General features: G+C 35.3%; 1 protein-coding gene across 18 annotated transcripts in view; it reads right to left on the reverse strand.

Moving 5' to 3' along the window:
• Positions 1-1,902: 1,902 nt before the first annotated feature.
• The window catches only part of LOC125652810 (RNA-binding protein Pasilla-like), a 25,456-nt gene continuing 2,480 nt past the window's right edge, over positions 1,903-24,878 (reverse strand). For 3 of the 18 annotated variants that reach the window (XM_048882215.2, XM_048882224.2, XM_056165775.1), the window contains exons 2-6: positions 22,789-22,848; positions 18,409-18,549; positions 11,554-11,699; positions 8,449-8,602; positions 1,903-8,274 (exon numbers count right to left, since the gene is read on the reverse strand). In XM_048882215.2, coding sequence (XP_048738172.1) covers positions 7,103-8,274; positions 8,449-8,602; positions 11,554-11,699; positions 18,409-18,549; positions 22,789-22,848 — 1,673 coding nt within the window. In that variant the 3' untranslated portion in view covers positions 1,903-7,102. Of the gene's footprint in view, positions 8,275-8,433; positions 8,603-11,553; positions 11,700-18,408; positions 18,550-19,382; positions 22,549-22,788; positions 22,849-23,180 lie in introns of those variants that run through there. The other 15 variants (XM_048882213.2, XM_048882216.2, XM_056165773.1 and 12 more) reach the window with 11 other exon arrangements.

A 24,878-nucleotide genomic window follows, 5' to 3' on the forward strand; every position in this document is an offset into this window, starting at 1 on the left:
GATGTGATTTCCAATGAGTTGGATAACCTCATTCTGAATGGTTTTGCTGGTATATAACGCATTCTTTTTTGCTTTTTTGTAGATGAGACCAGAGCTGCTCATCATGTTTTGCCAACAGCTGAAATATTGACAGGAAATTACCTTTATTTGAGGAATCACTTGTGGTACCATCTCTGTGTCCTCGGAGAGGAATATTTTGTTTCCCACAAAGAATGATCGCATCTACTATTTTCTCAAGCAACTTTATGTTGTGCTGATACTGTGCCCGATTTTGCTTATTGAGTTTATACGGAAGAGACGAAGATGGCACTTCGGATGTCATCTTGGTTGTGTGATAAACAGATTTGGCACTCTTGTGGTGTTCTGAAGTTTGATGCTTTAAAAGGGCAGATGTTTTTCCAAGGGCTTTCTTATACACAGTAAAAGGTTGCGTAAGTATTTTTGATGTTGGACATCTGACTGAGGGAACATGACACAAAACTTACACAGACCGCCATTTAAGTTTGTTGAAGGTCAACCATGAAAACTGATTCATCATCCAAGAAGATTGAAATGATAAAGTCTTTTTGATTTGTTTGAGAACGACCTGCTTTTAACTTAGCGACATCGTCTGGCAAGGGTTGATTCTGAATATAACTTTTTCAGTTGAGGACATTGTATTCAACTTTATTGCACTCGTTACAATTTTACCAAGATCAGAAAAATCCGAATCATCAAAAGATGTTTTATCTTTATCATTTTCTGTTGTCTTAATAAATTCATTGTCATCAGATTTAATATCCGTCTTTTCATTTTGTGAGTCCATGGTGATTTCCGGGGTATCATCTGAATCAATACAAAGTTTTGACTTTTATGGACAGGCTCCTTCATTTTACTGGATTCAGCAGGTAAAACTGGGAAACAAACCACAAAATGATTTGGTGACCAATTGTTTGGGTTGCTATTTTCAGTGTGTGACCACATGATATAGATGGGGGAACCCTGACGTACCTTTTCAGCTGAAAATGGCTTTATTTCTTGATGAAGAAAATGTCTGTTTACAGTAACATTTTGTATTGTTGGATAAATGCTATACATTGGATGATTCAGGGCATTTGCCACTGCGAAAAAATTAATCAAAGAACAATATTCCCCTGATTTGATTTAATTTAGAGTTTCATTCTGAATCGACTTGAGAAAATTCCCCGGTACAAGTGATCTGTACGATACTGACGTCTCCACAACATATTGTACACTTTTGAGATGAGAACACATCTTGTCGTAAGTTGCCTGTGATGCATACTTTCTCCAACTTTTTAACAAGTTCTAATGCGGTCATGACACGAAGTTCGATATGTCTCTCTGATAGTAAACTAGCAAGTTCTCTTCTAGTGAACATTTCGCTTAAACCCCTAAAAACGAAAGGAGCATCGTCGCAAAGCTGTCTCCGTTCGGCAGGGTTAGTACTCCCGAACTTAGTAGGGAAGAGAGAGAGAGAGAGTCATGGTGACAGTGCCTGCTACCACACTAATCTCGGCTGAGGTTCGGCTTGGTTAAACACAAAATCTTTATACAGAATTTCCTCCTCCTGTGGCACTGACAATTCAAATAAGAGGTTCTTTTTTTTCTATTTACTTTAAAAAAAAAATTTTTTTTAAAATTACTTTACTAGGTTAGTTTTATTAATTTCGTAAGATAAACGAACTCGCGCAAATGAAGTGCTAGTATATCGAATATTTCAATTATTATCCAACCCCCACAAAAATTAAGATATCCATGTTATAGTCACCTCGTTAGCTAGCATGAGCGTGACCCCTAGAGTCCATGACCCCAAACAACCGAAAATGGGAAGACACCTGATCCAACCTTAAGCGGGATCTCCTCTCCATTATTCAAAATATACAATGAATAAAAACTCCTGGAAATATTTTCAGCCCATACTTTATTCTGCGATAAGTCTTATTTTGTTTACTCTGTTTAAGATGATTATAAGGGTATTTGCTATAATACCGCATTCCAATATACTATACAAATCATGCCATTCCTGTTACTAGACTTATTTTAAATACTTGTCAATCAACCAAATATTCTTTCTTGTTTGGCCAACTTGCTCAATCTCTGAGGAAGCTAACATTATTCATCTTCATACATGAATCTTAGCTAGCAGGCATCATTAATATCAATCAAAATGTGGAAAATTTCGAAATCAAAAGTCCTAATTAGCATAGAAATCTCAAGAGCTTAAATTCTGAAACAATCAATCACCTTTTTCCTTTCAAACAAATAAATTGCACCTCAAATTATCACAGCATGTCAGTACATTCAACTAAATGGAAGATTTCAATAAAGTCATTCCTTGCTTTCTAAGTCCACGAACAAAATCTTACACACAGGCTTTCATAACACAGCTCTCCTCGGCACAGGACATAGGTTACTTCCCTTTAATTACAGATTAGAAGCCTTTTCTATACATTCCGCATTATCAATTTCAAAACCAAACTTCTGTCCTTCACCCCTTAATAGGTAATGTAATGTTCCTCAAAAATTCAGGATATTGGTAAATTGAATAATCTCTTTTTCTTCTAGAAATATGTCAATAAATTTTCTCAATGGTCAAAAATTCTTCCCATAGAATTCTAGTGCACTGCACTTCACATTCTAAAAACCATCTTTCTTTAAATTCAGTAAAATGTCCATGATATACTATAGCAAATACCACAAAAGGTTTAAATCATACTTTACAAAGAATACATAGAAAATAATACTAAAAGTTTTCGTACATCACTGCTTAAAAGCAAGACGGAATCGAATAGAACCCGTCTTGGAATTGAGAAAAAAAATAATACAAAAATGCAGAAGTTTGGTTTTAGATTTTTTTTATTTGGCACATGCATATTGATGCCACTAAATAATTTAGACAATTTGTTCTTGACACGACTTCTAATCGGTGCATATTTTAGGGAGAAAGAGAAAAAAAAACTACAATAAATTATATACCTTTAACTGAAAGCCTTTAACAAACCATACATACTACAGTTACAACAATCTGCTTTACAGTAGAAATAAAATATTTAACAAAACATTAACGTTTTACTGGAGTTTTGCTCTGTTTTTCACCGATTTCCTAACCGTCTCTCTCCTCTTGAAGTAGTTCATCCTTGTGTGAGGTATATTAAACCAAAACAAACAATATCTATACACAACAATCAGGTCTGTAGGCCAACAAACAAAAATATTCAAAATAAAAACTCTGTCCCGTCATTCACCAGCAACAAAAATAACCAGTTAGTTCAGAACAATTTTTTTTAAATACACGTATTAGAAAAAAATTTAAATTCATACAGAGTTACAGTAAAATTTATAAGAGTGCACCATACAGAAAGTTTGATAACAAAACCTTTTAAATGTGTGGTTCAACTTTCATATTGTAGTACAATGTTTCCATTCGAGACTGGCTTTATACATTTTAGAATATTCTCCGACTTACACACCTCGCCGAAACATTACAGCAATACCATCTGACTTAATTAATATATACATAAAATATCTCTATATCTCAATATATAATGTGTATGTATTTATTTACAAACAGGAATTTCCGTAGTCATAGCAACACAAGCACTATACAATGTACATGTTCTCACTTGCTTTTTCTCCAATCACACTCGGTATTAACACTTACCTTAATGAAGGTAAAAAAAAATCACCTTCAAGAAGGTAAAATTACCTTTGCATGGGTAAGTTATTTACCTTTTTACAAAGCCTCACTTAGATATAGTACAGTTCCCCACATACCATTCAAAAATAAAAATAATAATGACATTGCAATTAAACCTAACTAAGATTTTCTACATACTATGTACATAAGTGGTGTAATGATCTTATTGGAATATCACAGCTTAAAAAGGTTTAAATAATGAATTGCTCACTACAATGTGACAACATGGTGTGAAAAATAAATAATGTAACAAAATGACATCCTGTTCTGAAATAAACAAGGGGGTGTAACTGGTAGTGTGTTATCTCCCTTCTTCATTGGTTTCCATGGAAATTCAATCTCATTTATAAGTCAGTATGGTATTGCTATAATCCATTTATAAAAAAACTCAGGAATAAGATGTTTGGATCCAGTTCGCAAGGTACAGTTTGCAAAAAAAGTGGATAACTTGTATCTTGATTAAACTGGAAAAAGGAGTAATAAATAGCTATTAAAAAAATATATAAATCTTTGCATATCACATCTTTACCCATCTCATATTAGAGGTAGACTAGATTTTTTACAATATATATATAATATATAAATCCAAATGATACTATTACAAATCTGTCTGTGAAATACTGCCTGAATAGCTTCAATGGAAATGTTCAAGACCCTTTTCTAAAATTTCAATTTAATCAAAGGTGGACAAAATGAAATGGAAGATTAAATCACTTATAAAACAATTTAATGTACACAAACTTTGATTTAAAAAGTAAAAAAAAAAAACTTCTATCTTGGAAATGATAAATGCTGTCCTGCAGAATTTTGTGATGTCTGAAGATACCTCACGAATGTTTGCACCAATTTTTGTGGAGGTTAACCGTAAATACTACCCCATTATCAAAAGAGCAGCACATTTGCAAGGGCAAAATAAAAAAAAAAAGGGGGGGGGGGACACAGAGAACATATTCCACTATATACAAATAAAAACATTTCTGATTAAATGTTGGATGAGAATGCTTCTGAGATCTTTTGTATCTGTTTTACAAAAAATGTGACGATTTGGGTCTCTCTGATATGTGTGTGGGTTAAAAACATACATGTATTATTATGCCTCCTCAGTGTCATTTTGTGTGTAAAAATTGACTAGGTTTTTCATCTTTTTAACAAAAAAAAAATATAAATAATGAGAACTTGGTATGGAAATTTTGTACATCTGTCGTGAAGTTATGGTGATCCAGTTTGTGTTGCATGTTGTATGTAGACCTCTAAAGATATGAAGGATGAAACCCCACAGGTGTAAAAATATGCCTAGCAACAGCAGAAGTTGCACTTGAACAAATATTCTACTCTTTTGAGAAATGGTAATATCTACTAAGAAACAAGAGATGAAATGAAACATGTACCGAGGAGCTGGCTTCCAAACACCATTCCACCATGATGAAGACAATGACGAAAAGCCCGTACACAGTAATATATAATCATGATAGTACTTGTATATTCAAAAGGTCAAGCATTGTTTCTGTTTGGGTTTTTTCAAATCTGTTTGAAAGACATCGTAGCTGGCACATAATCAAATAACAAGAAACTATATGATAAATGCCAAGGATGACAAAATGGGTGATTCAAAAAATGCAAAGAACCCAGAGGATACACGAAATGTCAGTAACCTGATGGTGTGTAACTATATGTGTTTACTGCTGAAAGACGATAAATATTTTTTTTTAACATGGGCTGAAAGTGGCTTTGTAAACAAGCAAAATTGGCAACAACAGAATCGAAAGAGAGCAAGAGAAAAATATTATATACATATATATATATATATAACTCTAGCCTGATTCACACTTGAACATTAAGATATAATTGGGTAAAAAAAAATCACTTGATACCCATTTGAGGATTTTAAAAGGAGGAATAAAATGACACACATCCACACTGCTCTGGGTAAAGATCACTACTGCTTCAAACACTTACTAACAAATCCTAGATATAAATATTCCAATATGCAATACATAAACAAACTAGTAATGCAGATATATGTGTAACACAATCAGAAAGAGGTGTGTCTACAGTTCAGTGTCGTCGACCATAAAAAAAAAAAAAATCGGAATCAGTGACAGGTCACCCAGGCTCACTTTCTAATAAGTTAATTAATGAGTAATGTAAATATATTAATTAGTCTTTGTGGCATGATTACATCATGGCAATTAGATCTCAACTGCAATATATATAGGCATATGATTTTATACAACAGCATTGTACTACAACTGTTAACAACTCACTTAAATAATAACAATTAAAATGACTACATATTTAAACAATTTAACGGTAATATATTTATACACACTATCTATACTGTTACACCAGTCTGCCATCTAATTCTTGAATTCTCAAGAAAATCATTGACGCTCAATCCTCAGTGGACGTATCTACTTCACAATAAATCCGGGTCATCGAAAACTAATCAAAAATGTTCTCGAACGAAAAACGAAGCCCAATCATGCATGTTCTGTTGTTATGGAGTTTGATATGTTCTAGATGGATTTCATATAAATTCCATTTTATTTCTGAATGCTTGGCAAATCATTTCACAGCATTTGTCACTGCCATCCAATGTAAATAAAAATAAAAGGGTTCTTCCACAACACTCAATGAATTATGACCAACCTTTCTAAGAAAGGCGATAGTTCAGTTGAAGACCCTTGCTATTTAAGCATCATTAATGCACACAAAAACCTAGGAATAAAATACATCAAACCAAAATCTTTAAAATATTAAGAAATAGTTACATGATTGGTTAAAATGGGTGTTTCTCTTCCTCATAAACTGGTTCTGCAATGAAGTGCAGACTCATAAACTGGTTCTGCAATGAAGTGCAGACTCACAAACTGGTTCTGCAATGAAGGGCAGACTCTCTTTTCATTTAACCTTCTATATAAAACATCAACTTCTGATCGCTGTTTAAAAAGAGTTCACTTGCATTCAATCCACTCTTTGGGTGCAAAGTGGTTGACTTGATGAGGTTTCTTAAATAGTATGAATCTTAATGCTGGAAAAATGATACATATTTACATAAAATGAAGATTTAAAACAATGATCTTCATCACATGCAGAATAAATAAAGAAAAAACAACAAAGCCCCTTCTTTTCTGAGGAGTAGTATATAGATACAAGTCTCTTGTCGTAACTCAAAAAACAAACAACAAAACAACAAAGAAATATGACTTATCTTCAGATGGTCATGCACTGAAAGAAGATCTGTAATGACTTCGTATGCATTGTGAAAAACAATATTCCTATATCAAGATGAGGGGTACAGTGCATTTTGAAATAATATTAAAATATAAACTCATTGAAATAAAAAAAAAAAAAGAAATATATAATTTAAATATTTGGAAAGTAAATTAAAGCCAGTTTTGGGTCCTAGCGAGCAGCTTGCTGGGCCCTTTTGATCTCTTCCTGTTGAATTCTTTGCTGGATTAGATATCTGGCTTTACTTATATTATTGGGGGTTCCAGTCACCGTGACGATGCGGTTTCGTGTTCCAGGCACATATACTCCTTTTTTCGATATCTGAATGTTGGTTTGAGTGAACTGCTGTAGCTCAACAATTCCTTTCCCTCCGGGTCCTAGTATAGCTCCTACTATACTCTCCGCCACCTCTAGCTCTTGCTTTTGGGTTCCCTGTTTGTCTTCTGTTGGACTGTACATGCCAGTCCCCAGTCCAAATGAGTTCTGATTCAAATTCAAGCTGATGTTGGGTGATCTATCCATCTGAGGGAATCCCTGTGGAGTGCTAGCGTATGTTGTAGCACCAAAAGAATCATTCAGCATAGGACTGCCCCCGTACCTCTCCTGCCCCATGCTCGGAGAAGAACTACCAAATAAACTGGAGCCGGCTCCGGATCCGGAACTACCCAGTCCAGACGAGCCACTGCCCACAGGCCCAAAAAGACTGCCTGCTGTAGTCGAGTTGTTACTTGTGTTCAGAAATGAGTTACTATTCACAGTCTGTGCAGAAGTGGTGGGGGTGGCAGCGATCATTTGAGTGGCTCCCATGGATGAGTTCAGATTCATACCAGCTATTGTGGCTGACTGGGCTGGCATGCTCTGCATTGTCAGACCAGGGATCTGGTTCAATGCTATCATATTCAAAATTCCATAATTAGCTAAAGTGTTCATGGCTACACTGATTTCCTCTGTAGCCTGCTCAGAATAGCCACTGCTTCGAAGAGTCATTTTCAGACTTTCTAATCCAGCGGAAGTGAAAGCTCCATTTGGATTGCCCCCCAAAGCAGCATTTATATTCAAATTTGTCATTCCACTGCCTAAACTGCTATTCAATACATTTCCGTTAAATCCTATACTGTACGCTGTGGCACCTTGTGCTTGGTAATTGTTAGTGTTCACTACCATTTCTTGACTGCGATTCTGTGTGAATGCATTGTTTGCAAAGGGTGATCCAGTCGGGTTAGCACTGGCCACAGGTCCGGTGTAGTCTGCATAGCTAATGTTTGGACAACTTCCACTCTGGGGATCTTCTACAATTTTCTGTAAAATGAGTTCTACTGCTTTCCTGTTGTTGTCTACCTCCCCTGCAAAATAAAGTAGCATCACTGAATTACTACAGCAGCAGCAATAATTCTTAAAAACTGCAAAAATCCACACTCATTACTTGTCAAAACGAGTAACCATTACTACTCTTAAGCTATTAACAAAATTCCATGCTGCTAATTCTTGGATTGATGAAATACCTCCATTCAACGTACCAGCTACAGTGATACAACGCTCGGGTAAATTGGTTTCTTTTGACTTCTGTGAGATTTGAATGTAAGCTCCACTTTCCTCTTTGATTTGTTTGATGTAGTTACCTCCCTTGCCAATGACCATACCAGCAGTGCTGTTTGGAACGAGGATTTTTACCTGCAGAAAATCAAAGGCTTGTTCAATCAAATAATTTTCAAGACAACACTGATATTCTCTGATTCCAACCTGAGCTTTGATTCCTCCAATCTTTTTTATTTAATTTCCACTATGGAGCCTGCCCCGCCCACAGTGATAGTTCCCTCTACAGACATAATTCCTTAATATCTTTTACTCATTCATATTCAACAGAAACAAGCAAGGTTGTCATTAAATCAAACCATACACCAATTCAGACATTTCCCGAAATTCTTTCCTTCATGAAACATTTCAAAATGTGCTTATTCTGTTGAAAAAGATGAGCATACATGTATAATAGCTTAGCTGGCAAGGTAAGTCAAAGCAACCATTTCTTTTTCCTCTTGAAAAATAAACAAAATTGCATTTCAACTACATTTGTAGTGCACTTCTTTTTTTCTTTCCCCCATCTCTACTTCAGACTTTGACTAGTAATGTTTAGACTCGAAAGAAAATAGAAAATCTTTTAGCATTTGGCAAAGGAACAGAAAATGATCTCAACTCCACGTGCCACGCGAGATTCCATTAAAGTGCCAGTAGATCCTTTATCTTTTAAGATGTGCATTATAAAGTTTTTATACATTCTTTTATACTATCCACTATATATACAAGTGATTTTAAACAAGCCCCGGGTTTTGGCTAAACGTAATTTCACTGATTATTTGTAATTGATTTTTTTTTTTTTAAAGTTCCATAAACTAGAAGAACTACACTATTTTCTCTGTTGCACATGATTCTTTCCATTCATGTATCAAATATTCCATGCAAATGACTTGCCAGAAATCAATGTTTATTTGTTTGGTTCGTAGTTTTTAGTTTTCACACAGTGATTTACCTATCTACCCATTTATAATGGAATTAAGGATTACCACTGATGACATAGACATGCTTTCAGGACCAGAAAGTGTTTTAGGATTGTTTTGTCAATATCAAATGTTGTAGTTTCCGATCCATTGAACTAAGCTCTGTAAGCAGCTGCTAACATCGTCACAACAGGACATTGCCTCCCTTTAATCTGACATCATCATGGTTATCGACACACAGACGGCCAAAAGAGATTCACTCACATGTGCCTTTCTAATCAAATGGTTTTCAAAAGTTCTTAGTTTATTATTTCTTTTCACAGATTACAAGAAATTTTCAAAAACTGTTTATATCTGTTAATTTTATTTATCCAAACTTATTCATGACAAGATACAGACAGATATCTGATAAGGATATGGTAAAGCGAGGTCTCTGTGCAGCCACAGCCCCTGCAGATTTGTTTGGATTCTCTGAACTTCTTGTGGGGTATAAACTCATAGGCATTTCCATTTTTTTCCCCACCCATTCCATTCCATGCCATAAAAGAAAGAAATTTTTTTTTTGATCTCAAATGTATTTTGTTTAAATCATGAACAGAAACCTTAAAAGGCCAAGAAATTAAATAACCCTGAATGCATCAATATACCTGAAGATTATATCTCTGTCAGTAAAAGCACCGACAGCATAACAAAACAATGTGCCTTTTGCACACCAATATGAAGCGAATGAAGAAGAAAAAAAATGTTAAAAAGTCAACCTCAATTTGATCGTTATGTTGTCATAATTATGGGATACTACAAAAATGCTTGAAGTTAAAATAAAACTATGTAGGAACAATTTTTGCATCTGAGCTCGTTCTCTACACTCAGTAGTTGCATTACACAAGAACAATGCAATCCCGGAGTTAAGTTCAAACAATTTAATTAACAAACCCTGCTGAGTTGATGAGTTGAACATAACATAATGCTTAAGTTTTATCTTCAGAGCTATTCCTATTGATTTGACAAACTATTACCCACTAAAAAACAAGATACATGATGCCAACAAAAAAATCAATTCAATCAAACTTGTTCTTCCTCATTAAGAAGTACACCTTTCAACATGTACGTTGCATTTCAGACTACAATGATCTGCATACTTGATCAACAATGATACACTTTCGGGAATCCCGTTCCCTTTTTAAAAAAAATATTTCAGAAAAATGTACAAAGGAACAACACTTCAGAGTTCTTCTGTTCCATGTCTGCATGCAATAACTGAAAACTTACAGGGAGGAGAAAAAAAATGTAAAAGAAGAAGAAAAAAAGCCACCTAACAGAGATAGACAGGAAATTGTAAACAGGTGCGAATTCTGAATGTTAGTATTATGCCTGCATATTTGTATATCCTTGTGATGAAATCTGTGGAATGTTGCAATGTTAGGAAAGTGCTATTTCACTCCTTCTCTCAATAACAAACATTTAATGTTCAGTTGAAAAGCTTGCATATTTTATAATACTATTCACTTTCAGAATGTTTCATTCATTTTGATTAATAGACATGCATTTAACTTTGTGAGTACAAAGACGCGAGGCCCACTGGCTACAACATTCAAGTTTACCTTGTTTATATACATATCATTAAAACTCTGCCGTGAACTTGCTCTTACTCAGAGGTCAAGAAGTGAACATATTAAATCTACACTACATAAACAAACTTCCATATTTAAGGAAAATAAAAAAAAAGAACAAACTATACAGTTCTATTTAAAGCATACACCCCCTATTGCAGCCCTTCCCAGTGTGTGGGGGACATAGTCTGAACAAACCTGAATTTACACTAGGTAAATGAAGATGCTTACACTATATAAAGCAGCTTTCGTGTACAATAAGTCAATTTGGTTTTTCTCGTTTGAGAGGGTCTTGAGAAGAAGATTTTTAAACCTATTTTCACTATTTCTCAATTTGAAATTTACTTTAAAATACTTTATGCAAAGTCAGGTTAAAATTAGCTGCAAAAAGTTGACAGAGAACAAAGAACAATATCTTTATCAGAAAAACTCACTTGAGTTTATGACTCAGGTGAGCTAAACACACATCCAACACTCAACTCATCTACACTACCCTACTGCTAAGCCAATCAGCTGTTACCTGTCGGTGCCTCTCAAAGTTTTTATTCGTTTCCTCGGGTTTGGGGTTGGGGTCTGGCTTTTCTCGGATTTTCTCCATGATGAAACAGTGGACTCTTTTGACGGCTTCTACTGCTCCCATGATCAGGCATACCCGTTCTGTAGTTCCTGTAAAAAGAGCAGAGCTTGTCAATCTTCATTACTGCTAACAGCTGTCCAAGACATTCCAAACCTCCAGAAGACATAGATCCTGCCTCTGCAGTCAGTGACCAGTAAACATTCCCTGTACATTAGAATGCATTATGGCTGGATTTACAAAATCTGTTTTCATCTCAATGAACGATTCCCTAGTTACCGACCCTTAGCAAAAATACGTGTAGTTTTAATCTCAATGTGTTTAAAGTATCAAATTTATGACCCCCACATGCTTGTGAAAATGAGTGTCGACACACTGAATAATATGGCCATTGTAGGGAATGCTCTTGATGCCTCAATATATTAGGGTAATCTGCATACTCAGCAAATAAATTACCACAATTTTTCACTCAAGAGACAGTAAGCATATTATTTTTTTCAAATAATTCATTGCTGCTAGCTTAGTAAGAGAATATGCTCTGACACGAGACATTTTTTACATTGATCAAACGAAGTAACGTCCGTGTCGTCCTGAAGTAGTACTAAGTCCTGTGAGCTATTGTAACGGAGAGAATTGAACAGATATACCCTCATCATCACCCATCCTGTTGATAAATTATGCATTCTTAGAATTCTGAAAACTACTCATTCTACCAAAGTCCAATCATAAATGAATACTGCAATAAACAAAATCTATATAGTGTGAACCACTGTCAGATGAAAATCGACATACCGGTAGGCATTGACCGGTAATTCTACTTGACCAACATTTGTAGCTCTAATGACCATAAAACAATATCCACCTTAAATAAAGTAATTAATATATATAGGCTTGTATGAAACCCCAGTAACCCATCTTCTCATCAAACGAGTGATTGTGTTACTTGTTTATGTAATTGTAACCATGCTAAGTCAAAGTAATGTATACCAAACAAATATCTTAAACAAAAATGGATTTCAGTTCTCCAGTACAATGATTGCATTTACAAAGATCTTTCTATGTTTTATGAAGGCCCTTTTCTAAGGAATAGCTACAGGGAAAGAGATTAAGAGAGCAACGTCCTGATGAAGGGCCTTTTGAGAATGCTTCGTAATCATTAATAATTGTAAGGTGTTGGTGCAAATCACACAGCCCAGTGGCTGAATCGTGTGACAGCCCTTATTTTATTACAACCCAAATACTAGTGCTCTCTGCTCTCATGATATGAGCATGGTCCACCCAAATATGGGTGTATCTGAATGACTCATCAGCTGAGCAGTACATGTCCTTGGGCAAATGTCTGCTTCTACACAGTCAATGTCTGTACTAAATGGGGAACTACTTAAAAAACATAAAATTGAACAATATTTGCAAGATTCAAATTCAAAAATTTGCTTATACATTGTATATGTGAGAATGTTTTTGTACAGCATGGGAATTCAAACAGGCATGATCCTGGTCAATCAGACTCTTGATCTGGTGGACAGCTAGTAACTATTAAGATGTAATGTCCAGTGCTGACCAGTATAACTACCAACAACCTATCTACAACATTTATATCTATTTAATTACTTTTATTCATTGATGTAAGCACACTCAGGTGTTAAAGCCATGAGTTATAAAAATGTGGAGGACATAAAATTGGCTACCATACAGCTGACGGTCGCAGACTGACCCGGTCATATATAAGTACATGTATATATTCATCTTTTGCTAAATCCACTGATAACAGCTACCTACACAGACTCTACAGTAAAAAAAAATGTGAAAGAAAACTGCATTTATAGTGGTTCCTCTTCCTTAATTCTCTATCCATACATTATTTCAAAGATTCATTGTAAAATTCCAATGATACGACCAGCCATCTAATCCGTACATAGGGCAGTAATAGAGCATGCAAACAACATATTACTATATATACTGATAATGGTCTCTCGTATTCTAGCAGTGTGGATTAGCAGAGTATGTCTATTCCTTCAACAGATGGTGCACTTTTCTTCTTAAAAATAACATGGACACACACATATGCCACTGTCCATAATATCCTTCATTTTTCTGTTGAGATAATGATTATTATCTTGTTAGAAACTAGGACAACACAAGAGTTCTGCTGCATAAGTTACATTGTTACATGGAAACCGTGGGCTTCACCATGGGTTTCCGTAGTGATTGATGCCCTAGGGAAGGTTAATGGTTACCGAACTGCACTCAATCTACCAACACCTGGAGATTTGGAGGGCATATTTTTCTTAGTTGTCACTTAATAATCTTTTCTGTTCATTTACTGCATAATGAATGACATATTTTTACTATGAAATGAAATTCTGTGTGCTGGGGGGGGGGGGGGGGGGGGGGAAGACAGAGGGGAGACTTTGAGTAAAGGGGTAGATCTAGAAATAATTTTTAAAAATGTTTAAAATGCTCATTTGAAATTTAATGAAATTTTGTCATAGTCCATGTCCCTTGATCTGCATATTACTCATGTAATTGTATTTTACCAAATTATCAAAATGAGTTATTGGAATTAAATGAATTAACCAAAACATTCACATACAATCCCATTATCAGCTGAATGTACTTCATAACAGCCTGGCATTGCCTTGCTGAAATTAATCGTATTTAACAGCAAATCCCTCCAATTTTTTCCTTTCAAAATGTCCTGACAATATGATTATAAAATTCCTTCACTAAGCATGTTTTATCCAGGCATGAAATTTCCTCGTTGTTAACATTAAATGCCCGGGTAATAGATGACGAGATATGGCCGTGTGGAATTAAAACACTGCCTTCCTCGGCTGACTTCAGAACCAGATCAAAATAATCAGATTTGAAATTACCCTATATATATTCCTTAAATAGAATTATTAACGAATTTGTACTTCTTACACCTACAGCATTAGTTAGGTACCTCATTTAAGCTGTCTCTCTTTCTCCCTCTAATACCACTAGTTTTCAATCAAAACTAACAATGAACATTACAAAAAAAATGTAAAAAAAACCCTTTAATAAATGAAATATTGTATTTCTCTCTTTCTCTCTCTATCTCTCAGTAATGCCTCTAGTTTTAAATTGATCAATACAAAAAAAAGTTAACAAACTTCAATAATTAGCAATTAAATGAAGTACTGTATTCCTATTGCTCTGCCATTTCGCCGCATTAAAATTTTTGTTCCAATGATTTTCCCTCCCCGAGTTATAAAAACAAAGTTTTCACTTGAGAGTGAAAGAACTAAGACAAAATATTCCCGTCTCTAATGTCTCATCACGATGTGTAGATGCAATATCACACAAACAATTTTACATCATTGTGTGCAGAGTACAAGTGTGGAAATCCTGTACACACACACAAGGATAGAACCTAATTTATTGTCCCCAGTAGATGTACGTAATTATCATGACAAGCTGCATCAGTAACTACAAAGCAACAAGTCAAAAGTACAAGGGTGTGCAGTAAAGGTTTCTTGTATTTATCATCACTGCATACTAGTATTAATCAAGAAAGAAAAAAAAAACTATGAAAGTAGCATTACAAGTAAAAACCTGCCTGTGACTTGCGAGCAGTGAAGTTTTTAAAAAAAAATTAATTCTAATGTAAATTGACTGTGGACTGTGGAAGCATGCCTGGCAGCCCTAACAGGTATTTTCACTTTGAAAAAAGGCCTGATAAGTTAATATGTATGATCAATCAGTCAGACAGAGAAGCCTAATGCTCCAGGAAGCCATTGGTTCACACAATACTATTGTCTGAAAAATCTAAACCAAAAAAGACCCTATCTTTTTTTACTCAGCAAATAGACAGTTCAATGTTTCATCATTAAATGTGTTCTGTAATGATTTTTGCTCAAAGGAATTCCCACACAATATTATTTCCATGGAGAATTTCGACTTGGAATTGGAAACAGGTGATAGAGGAACGATTAACGCAATAAAATGCATGCATATTGTGAGGATATGGAGAGGTCTGCATGTGCTATGTTAATATGCCAGAAATGATGAATGTATTCTCTCACAGGTAAATTCACAAAGATGGTACAAGTACTCAGAAATTGGCATACCACAACATAGAGAAATATCTTTTAAGCAAATTAGTCTCTTTGTTGCATAATCTAAAAGGGCAAGCACATTTTTAACAATACACATTTATAAGCGGCCACAGAATATTAGCCTCAGGTTCATTTCTGAACAAAACCTTACAGTTGGAGGAAACAATGCCAAATAGTGCTTATAATTATAACTATATATTTATACGCTATAGCTGTATCATAGCTATACTTATAACTTATAAATAATAACACTATAATTCACAAGTACAGTTCTACTTCCAAAAATAATATAACATTCTATTAAGTTTTAAAAGTCATTGACTAAAATTGTAAATTTCCATCCACTTAGATCGTAGGTATCGCTATATAATCAGGAAAACCAATGAAAGCCCGAGGGCTTATTTTCACAGCTGTAAGAGAAAGCTGGTGTACCCAGAGAGAAAACCTGTGTGTCCTAGAGAGCGACCACCATACCCTCTCGTGTTATACAACCAACGGCAAAAACAAGGACCGAACCTGGGTCACAGAAATAAGAAGCGTGTGCACTGCCCGGATTGCTATTGATCATGGCATTCAAGACTGCATGTTATTTTTTTTTAAATTCACTGCAGCATATGTATTCACGAAACTGCATGTATGTAAGTGTAAGCAGATGAGAAAATGTACCATCATGTTGTGGATTAGTCCAATGGACTTGAAAAACCATTACCCCAACCCACATTTAAAAATCTTCAACTCAACATTTATCACATGAAACACAATTTTCATTGTTGAATGACTGTAATTACCTGGCTTTAAGAACAGGGATATTTAACAACCATTTAACCAAAACCAACCAATTTCAAAAGGGTTTCCCTCTTTTGTGAGACTTAAGCATTGTGTATATATACAAACATATCTAGATCTGTATGGGAATAGCAATAGCATATAAATGTCATAATAAACTAATCATATCTTAAAAAAACTGATTTAATACATTCAATGTTCTGTTTATATTGCAGATTCCTGTTACCATAGTAACAAATGTATATCATTCATATCAATTAATATAGCTGTCCAACTCAGCACATCTCATTACACATGTACGACTGCTTTCCCTTCATCATTAGTTTGTCACAGTCAACATTTAACATTTCTTCCCCACAGAAGCCAGCAGGGTACAACCTTGAATTTTTACGCACTAACTGTCAGACTAATTATCATATACTTGACAACTTGCTAGCATTTCTAACATTATCTAAGTACACCATTTTCACACTTATTTTTTTGTTGGTCATGTTAATCTACTGAAGCCTAATACTCCTTTTTTTGTCCCGAATTTCTCTATCCTGGTGCGCAGAAATGCATTGCATAAACTCCGACTCCCTTGCCACCCTTATTGGGGTTTCTTCCTGACCCTGGCAGCCAGGAGTCATAACATGGTTTGAACAAACTTAAATCTGCACGCTACCAGAATGCTTTCATATCAATTTCATAAATAGTAGTATTGTTCATCATAACAAAAAAGCATCTATGTACGTGACATAGTATAATTGGCCTTGTAAAATCTAGAACTCCATCTTAGGAATGCAAATCACAAGTTTCAAGGCCTAAATTCAAAGCTGATGATTTTCCTTTTTTTGACATATAAAAAGAAATATCAAGACGATGCATTGTAATGACATCTCTATGCTTATGAGTACAGCCTCACTGTGGAAGAGCCTTCCTATTACAGAGAAGGTCATCTGGAAACAGTCGATGTAATTATAGCTAGATGTAATCATGGACCATGGAGGATTTTTTAAGTCTCTTATCCCGACGTCTGAAGTATATGTTGTATGTTATAAATGGCACTAGTTACTCTAAGGGTGCATTTTACAAACACAGACAGAATCGTGTAAAAATTCAACATGGTTGAATTTTGTTTATAGACAAAATGATAAATTATTTAAGGTCACCATGAGGGTAAGGTACAGATGATGCAACTTTCAGGGGACAATGGGAGTGGGCCAGTGGTCATCTGTTGTCCCCCCCCCCCCCCCCCCCCCCAGTGCACTCAAGGAGTAACAAAGGTACAAGTATCTGGGACACCAGTCAGTTGGTTATTCTGACCCCAGGATTTTAATGGATCATGTACTTTTTCTATTTCTAGGTTATATTTTCCCAAAGATTCGAATCCCCAAGACAGAGGGATACAATGTTGAAAATTGGATTGAAATTAGTCAAGATTATGAAGAACTGGATAAAAATGGGTAATGTTCAGAAAAACATTGGCCATTTACACATCATCAGGTGAGTTCTAAAAAACCTAGATAAATCAAGTCCTAAAATGAAAAGCAGTTGTATGATTTCCATTTTACATTGTAGAGATACATTATTTCTACACTTTGTATATCTGCCTGTTTAGCTCAGTAGCTAGATCACCTAACTATTAATGCAAGGGTCCTGGGTTTAATATCCGGTTCATCCAAACATTTTTCTCCTTGTTTTAGTTACAGTAACATCAATTTCAAATTATCTATAACCTTCTTAATATATAAGAGTTGACTTTACATTTGTACTTGCCACAACCAGGAACTATCAAAATATGCTTACTCTAACACAGACCCCCCTCCCCCCATTTTTTGAAAATACAAAATGGGATGCAAGTGAATGTTACCTGAAATGTCACGAAAAATTACAAATACTTGAGAAATGTCATGTATGTCCTTAACACCTATTATCACGCTCTGTACAGTACCTGGGTAGAAATCGTTAGCTTTTGACATTTTGACTCGGGCACCAGCCTCCTTCTGTACTTGGGCAATGGTTTCCCCGCCTTTTCCGATGATGGCACCTGCAGCAATACTGGGCACTAAGATCTTCAGATGTACATTGTCACCTACAAATAAAATTACAAAAATTCAATTGAAAGTTCTTATATACAGATGTATCATTCTTTTTTTAAAAAAAATTAATTTGTGCTCCAAGTATCGATATATAACATTGATTTCTAAAATGCAGTTGTGCAAACTATTAAGTCATTTTTTTGCTCATCTTATTCCAAAATTTCCCCCTTTGCTACTTTTTTTAATATCCATATTGATAAAATTTATCATCTGTTAATAATTATCCCAAATGCTAAAAAAATACAAGGAGATAAAAAGAAAACCCATAAAAAAAGCAACACCTAACTCAATTAATGCACAATATTGACTACTTTCATTGCCTGCGATTTAATCCAGCACACATGGTCCATAAAAATCAATGATAAAGAGTCTTTCCATAATCAATGCTGGGCACCGTTGGTCATATTAAGAATTATAAAAGTTTAATGTGTTAATACAATCAGGGTAATTTCTGGGAGGCAGCCTTGAGCTTCCAATGGGGTTTTCTGACCAGCACTGACTGCATTCCAGCAGTCAATTTCTCCTCTCTATGATAATATGAAAGATGGTTAACCAGCTCAAGCATAAAGGCTGATACCCTCTAATTCAAAAGCATTTCTCACTTCAATATAGAAGAGATGGGCTTCAGCTTTTAAGAGAAATCTGCAAGCATCTCAGGAAAAGATTAAAATTACATGCCAATAGCAATGTTTTTCTCACTATTTTTTCTTTAAATAATTACAAAATGCTTTCATGAGCTATTATAACTAGGGGAAAAAATGCATATTCTGAAGAAGAAGAGGGGAAAAAAATACCAGGTACATCAGAACCTTAATGACAGCCTTACAGGATATAAATAGAGAGTAGCCAGATGTTTCTGAGAGTGAAGATGTCCGGGCCCACAAGTCAGTAGATCACACGGAATCCAGTATATCCCCCCCATCTGTTTTCACTTACAGGGGCTCTCCCCTTAGCATGAAGATGTGCTCCTGGCGAGGGGCATCAGTTAGGAGCCCTTATCTAAAGCATGTGTCATAATCTAATCTGCTTACATCAGAGGAATACAACATATTTTATGCATAATCCTGATCATTACAGAATGGGATCTCCCACACTCTTACCAGTCTATCAATAGAATCACTGGTACCACGCTTCATACTTTCACACATGCTTAAGTTCTGTCTTATCACATTGCTTTCCCTAAATCTTGATACCGCTAGAGATTTTCAAAGGATACTTGAAGATTAAAATAAATTCATTCTTATTTCTCTTATTTTAATAGTTGCAATTATATACAGTTATATATACAGTTGAACATGCCACAACAATCCCCTCCATTAAGCACTCACCCATAAAATGCAGTCAGTTTTCGTACCTTATATAATCATATGAAATTATAGTTAATTGTTCATGTTTTTTTCCTTTGTTTTGTTTTCAGGTTTGGCAAATTTTGGTTTTATTTCTTTGATATATACATGAAATTGTAAAACTTTTACTGTAACACTCTCTTTGTAATTGGTCCATGTTGTAATCAACTCCTGTGAAATCGATTGACCTTTATTCAGAGGTCAACTTCTCCACCTTAACTTCACTATTCAGGTTGGACTGTACATAGTTTGATTTATAATTTCAAAAGTGTGGGCGGTTGTGAGCTTTATCTCTCAAGGTTGATAAATTGTCAGTTTTTATGACAGCACAGTAATGTAAGACTATTAGGGCTTCCCACAATATTCAGCACAGAGGCAATATTCTCTGAAAATCTGATCGACTGAACATTATGGGTTTCATTATAACCACCTTTCGGTATGAAGATCAGATATTGCAGGGGTAACCAAACCAATGGATACCCCTACAGTCTGCAAGTTCTATCTTATCACTTAAAGGATGCCATTCAGTAGAAGGAGCTTCTCTCTCTCTCTTTATCTCTCTCTGTGTGTCTCTCTCTCTCTCTCCATACACCAGTATCTGTTAGATCAATCAATTTTTCACAGCAAAACATTTCTGCAGTGCTGCATTCCACATTATATCAGCTTTGTGCTTGTGGCTTCCATCTGAGGCTGTCTTGGTAATAAAATATACAGGAAGCCATGACGGTTATTCCTCTCCCCCAATTACCCACGAGAAAGCCCCATATTTCGGTGGGAGCATACACTATAATTTGGATCCTGCAGCACTGTCATTTAAACTTCACACTGGACATCTAATGTTTAAGCTATCAAACAGATAGAATGATATTTGAACAAATGCAAAAAAAAAAAAAAAAATGTGTGGGGGCTAGCCATCACGTCGATTCATGGAAATTTACCTCTGACAACTTCATTTTACTTTTGGGAGTAGATCTGATCTACTAAGCTTCTACAATGATAAACCTGGGGGGTCATTTTAGGTCAAGGTGTGTTGGGAATCCTGTCATTTTCTCCCCCCAGGGGCACACAATGATTAAAGCACACCTAAATATTTGTAATTAATTAACAAACAAAGCAGTCCAACACAACTACAACATACAAACATACACTTTTTAAAAAAAAAATTGCTGATGGCCAAATTTTATCTAAATATTATCATGTGATAGTCAGTCTGCATAGCTCTTTATAAAGACTTCATTGTTTGGTCATACAAACACCCCACAACACAAATAAGACATATATTGTAAATTTCCACCAAAGCTCACTGACTCTCCTGACAGGAAATAATCAAACCCCACACAATCAACAAATTATAATCTCGTGAACATCAACGGAATGATGAACAAAAGTTATCTATCCCCCCACTTCCTCCCTCTCTCCTGTAAAGCTTGCAGTGAGATGGATGATGCTCAATTTCCAAAACCCTGGTCAATGATTTCTGTCATATTTTTGTATATCAAGACGGTTAGTATTCTGTCTGCAAATTGAGAGAAGATTACACAAGAATATTGCCAAGCAATTACAAAAAGATCAATTTTCTATTTCATCAGTACGCCCATCTATGGAATCAATGCACGAAAAGCCTACTAAAGAACGCAGACATTCGACCTGCCCGCACAATCAACTGCCATAGCACTGTATGGGCTACTGTTGATTTGATATAGGAGTGAATTATATTTCTAACAATCAATAGCTGATAATTCCTGTGATATATATACTCCACAGCAATGCCTGGCCCATGACCACGTCTTTGGCACACACAAAGTTGCCCATTAATACGACTTGGCACTGTGTTTCCTCCTACAACTTAGGTCATTCTTCCTATACAAACTACTGTAAAACTGACAAGCTGTATTGATTCACTTTTTCCAGTCCACTTCAAGATTACATTTCTCTTTTGCTTATTCAGCAAAATATGGACTCGTGATTGACACTAGCTGTGCATGTTGCCCTAACTGAAAGGGCATTCCTATGATAATTAACTTCATAACATGCATGAACACGACCTTTTCAACCTTGCGGAGCTACTGGGCTTGTTTTACGAAGTGTCACCAATGCCAAACATTTTAATGCTCTGACACCTTTTTTTAAAATCAGGAGTCATTGAATGTAGAAGAGTGAGTGAATGGCATATAATTTTTGCCTTGTGTTGCATGTTCTTCCAGGAAGTATTCTGAGTTACTTCCCCTTTTGAAACTTCTACGACTGCTCAGTCACTACCTAACATGTACAAGAGACTTAAGAGTTTGTTTCCCCATACATCTTCAATGATTCATTCCTGGAATTTTCAGACTCTGCCCTCCCAAAGACAACAAAAATCCAGTGAGTGTTGCCAAGATTTGCTCAAGTACACACTTTTCATTGTTTTTCTATTGTGTTTTCAAAATTCCTTGTGCAAAGATGTTTACATAAATTTGCCTCACTTTCTACCATTCCAATCTATGTCAAAATCTTTCCTTTTTATAATTCTCATCAATGCAAAAAAAATTGTCATTAACCTTGTTGGTAACTAGTTTTAAAATAAATCTAGAACAATACCCAAGATGGTATGTATAATATTTCATCAGATCTATAAATAGCACTTGTACTGTTAGTAAGAAAGCAATGGAACTCCATCACATGTCCTAAGTAATTATATATTTTTTAATCGCAATAGTTGTTATGCAATATTCTGGCAACAACACAGCAGCGCAGTAAATGTGACGTAACACGGCAAAATGAACAGCACAAGGTGGGACGTGTCTTGGATGATTTTCGGAGAGGGGAAAACCCACACACAAAACTCTTTTAATACACATACAGACACACACACACACACACACTATGTTAACATGATAAAATGATTACCCATGACGGTGTCGCCGTTTGACTCTTCAGTCATCATCTGATGAAGCTGTTCAGATGTGCCTACAAAGGAAAGAGATGACAAGAGTGAGGTGAAAATGACAAGGTAGAAATGCTGTGAAATAATGAATTGTGGGAGTGTTCGCAAGGCATTCTCAAAGGCTCAATGTGGAAGCTGAATCTAAAAATGAAACAGTATTTTCAGTGAATTTAGTAAATGAGGAAAAAAAAAATCATCTTATTGAATCTATGGAACAATGAAGAAGCAAGCACCTGTATACAAACACAATGGATGAAATGAATATATTGACAAAAAATACTTTTATAAAAAACCATAAACAGGAAATTTATAGATGCAATGGTTAAAAACTTGACTACATAAAAGAACAGCTTACTGTAATAGTAGACTGGTGGAATATAATTGAAATACATCTGCTCCAAGATAGCTGTCGACAATGAAGGACGATGACAAGCATATGATGAGGGATGATCAAGAAATTGTCATCTTATACAAACACTTTATGAAAAAGTGTTACAACTAATCAAGGAGGAAGTAAGACTCATACACACAGAAAGGAGGCCCTGTGCCTGGTTATAGTGCTACCGGTAGATAGATTTACAACTACAAGGCTGGAATTGTGCCTTCCTAATATGGAGGTGACAGTAGTTATATTGTCAATAATCAATGGACTTCGCACAGTCAGACTTGATTGCAAGGGAAACTGTACACTCCAATCTATAGCTTTCGAAATCACAAGAGAAAATTATTATTCAAACGTATGAGGCAAACTGCCTGTACGACCGTCCCAACACCCAAGTAATGAGCTGTTGTTTATTGAACGTATTAATTTTCCAGTCCAATATCTATTCCATGTTCTGTCCCTAAATGATTTTGCTACAGATGAGAGACTATAATATTACTCATATTGATAATCTTTCAAGAAAATAAAATTACCTTTCAGTGTAATTATATGAAACTAAAATCGAATCCTTAAATTTCATCTAACACACAAAATATTCCCTCTATTAAAGAGAACAATTTCATATATCCTTACTGTCCTCCATATCATTTTCTTCAAACTTCCTTATGTTTTTAAATTTTACCTTAGTAGACAAAATATTTGTTGACGCAAGTGACAAACACAAGCACATATACACACTCTCTCTCTCAGTGACAAGATACGATATACAAACAATGTCTATACTAGATATGTATGTTAAGTAATTGTTTAACTAGAACAGGAAAATGTTTAAAACTCATTGAGGAGCAGACCAAAGTTCTTCAAAACCCATGGCCCTTAATGAGTCCTTAAAGTATTACATATTTTTACACTGTTCCAAAAATTCTGATTCCAAAATATACTCCAAAATTCCACAGCAAAGCCACCCCTCCCTCTTTCTCGCTAAAATATCAATGACTACAAATCCTGATTTATGTGTGACTGTGTATATGTTACTATACTGAAAACATCATGGTTGACTTAAGATTTCCATTTACTGACCTTTAAACTGTATAGACATCATCTAACAACAAGGCTAATGCTATTTTGTATTTGTCCATTGTGGGGGCCCTTTAGCAATACATGTACTGTCATTTCAATTTTCATGATAAAACTATTTTTAATTGATTCAAATTTACAAACCAAAAAAATACATACACCAGCTAAGGTGCATGAATGCATGACGCACCTCAGTGAAGACACAACAAAGTAAACCATTGCAAACAATCCTTTCCTTAATAAATCCCGACACCTATCATGTCTCTTACCTAGAAGAGAGTGCCAAAAATCAACTTCAACTTCTTTCTCAGAAGGCCTGCACGAGAGCCCCATCTCCCACACACAGCTCACACACACGTACAGACAGCGAACTCGCATCAACAAATCACACTATATCATATATCTGGCTGACTGGAGTTTTTTCTCTCCTCTGTTTCTCTCCTGATTTCCAGATGTCCCCACCCACCCCTAAATCTGACAGGCAGGAACAGATATAATTAATTCCTAGCTACATGTGTAGTCATCGCTACTGTCTTATTATAGGGTTTAATCCTGGACATCTGACACTGGATAGGGAGGTAATTATCACATCAG

Source organism: Ostrea edulis, chromosome 5 (genome assembly GCF_947568905.1).
Source record: "Ostrea edulis chromosome 5, xbOstEdul1.1, whole genome shotgun sequence".
Taxonomy (NCBI): Eukaryota; Metazoa; Mollusca; class Bivalvia; order Ostreida; family Ostreidae; genus Ostrea; species Ostrea edulis.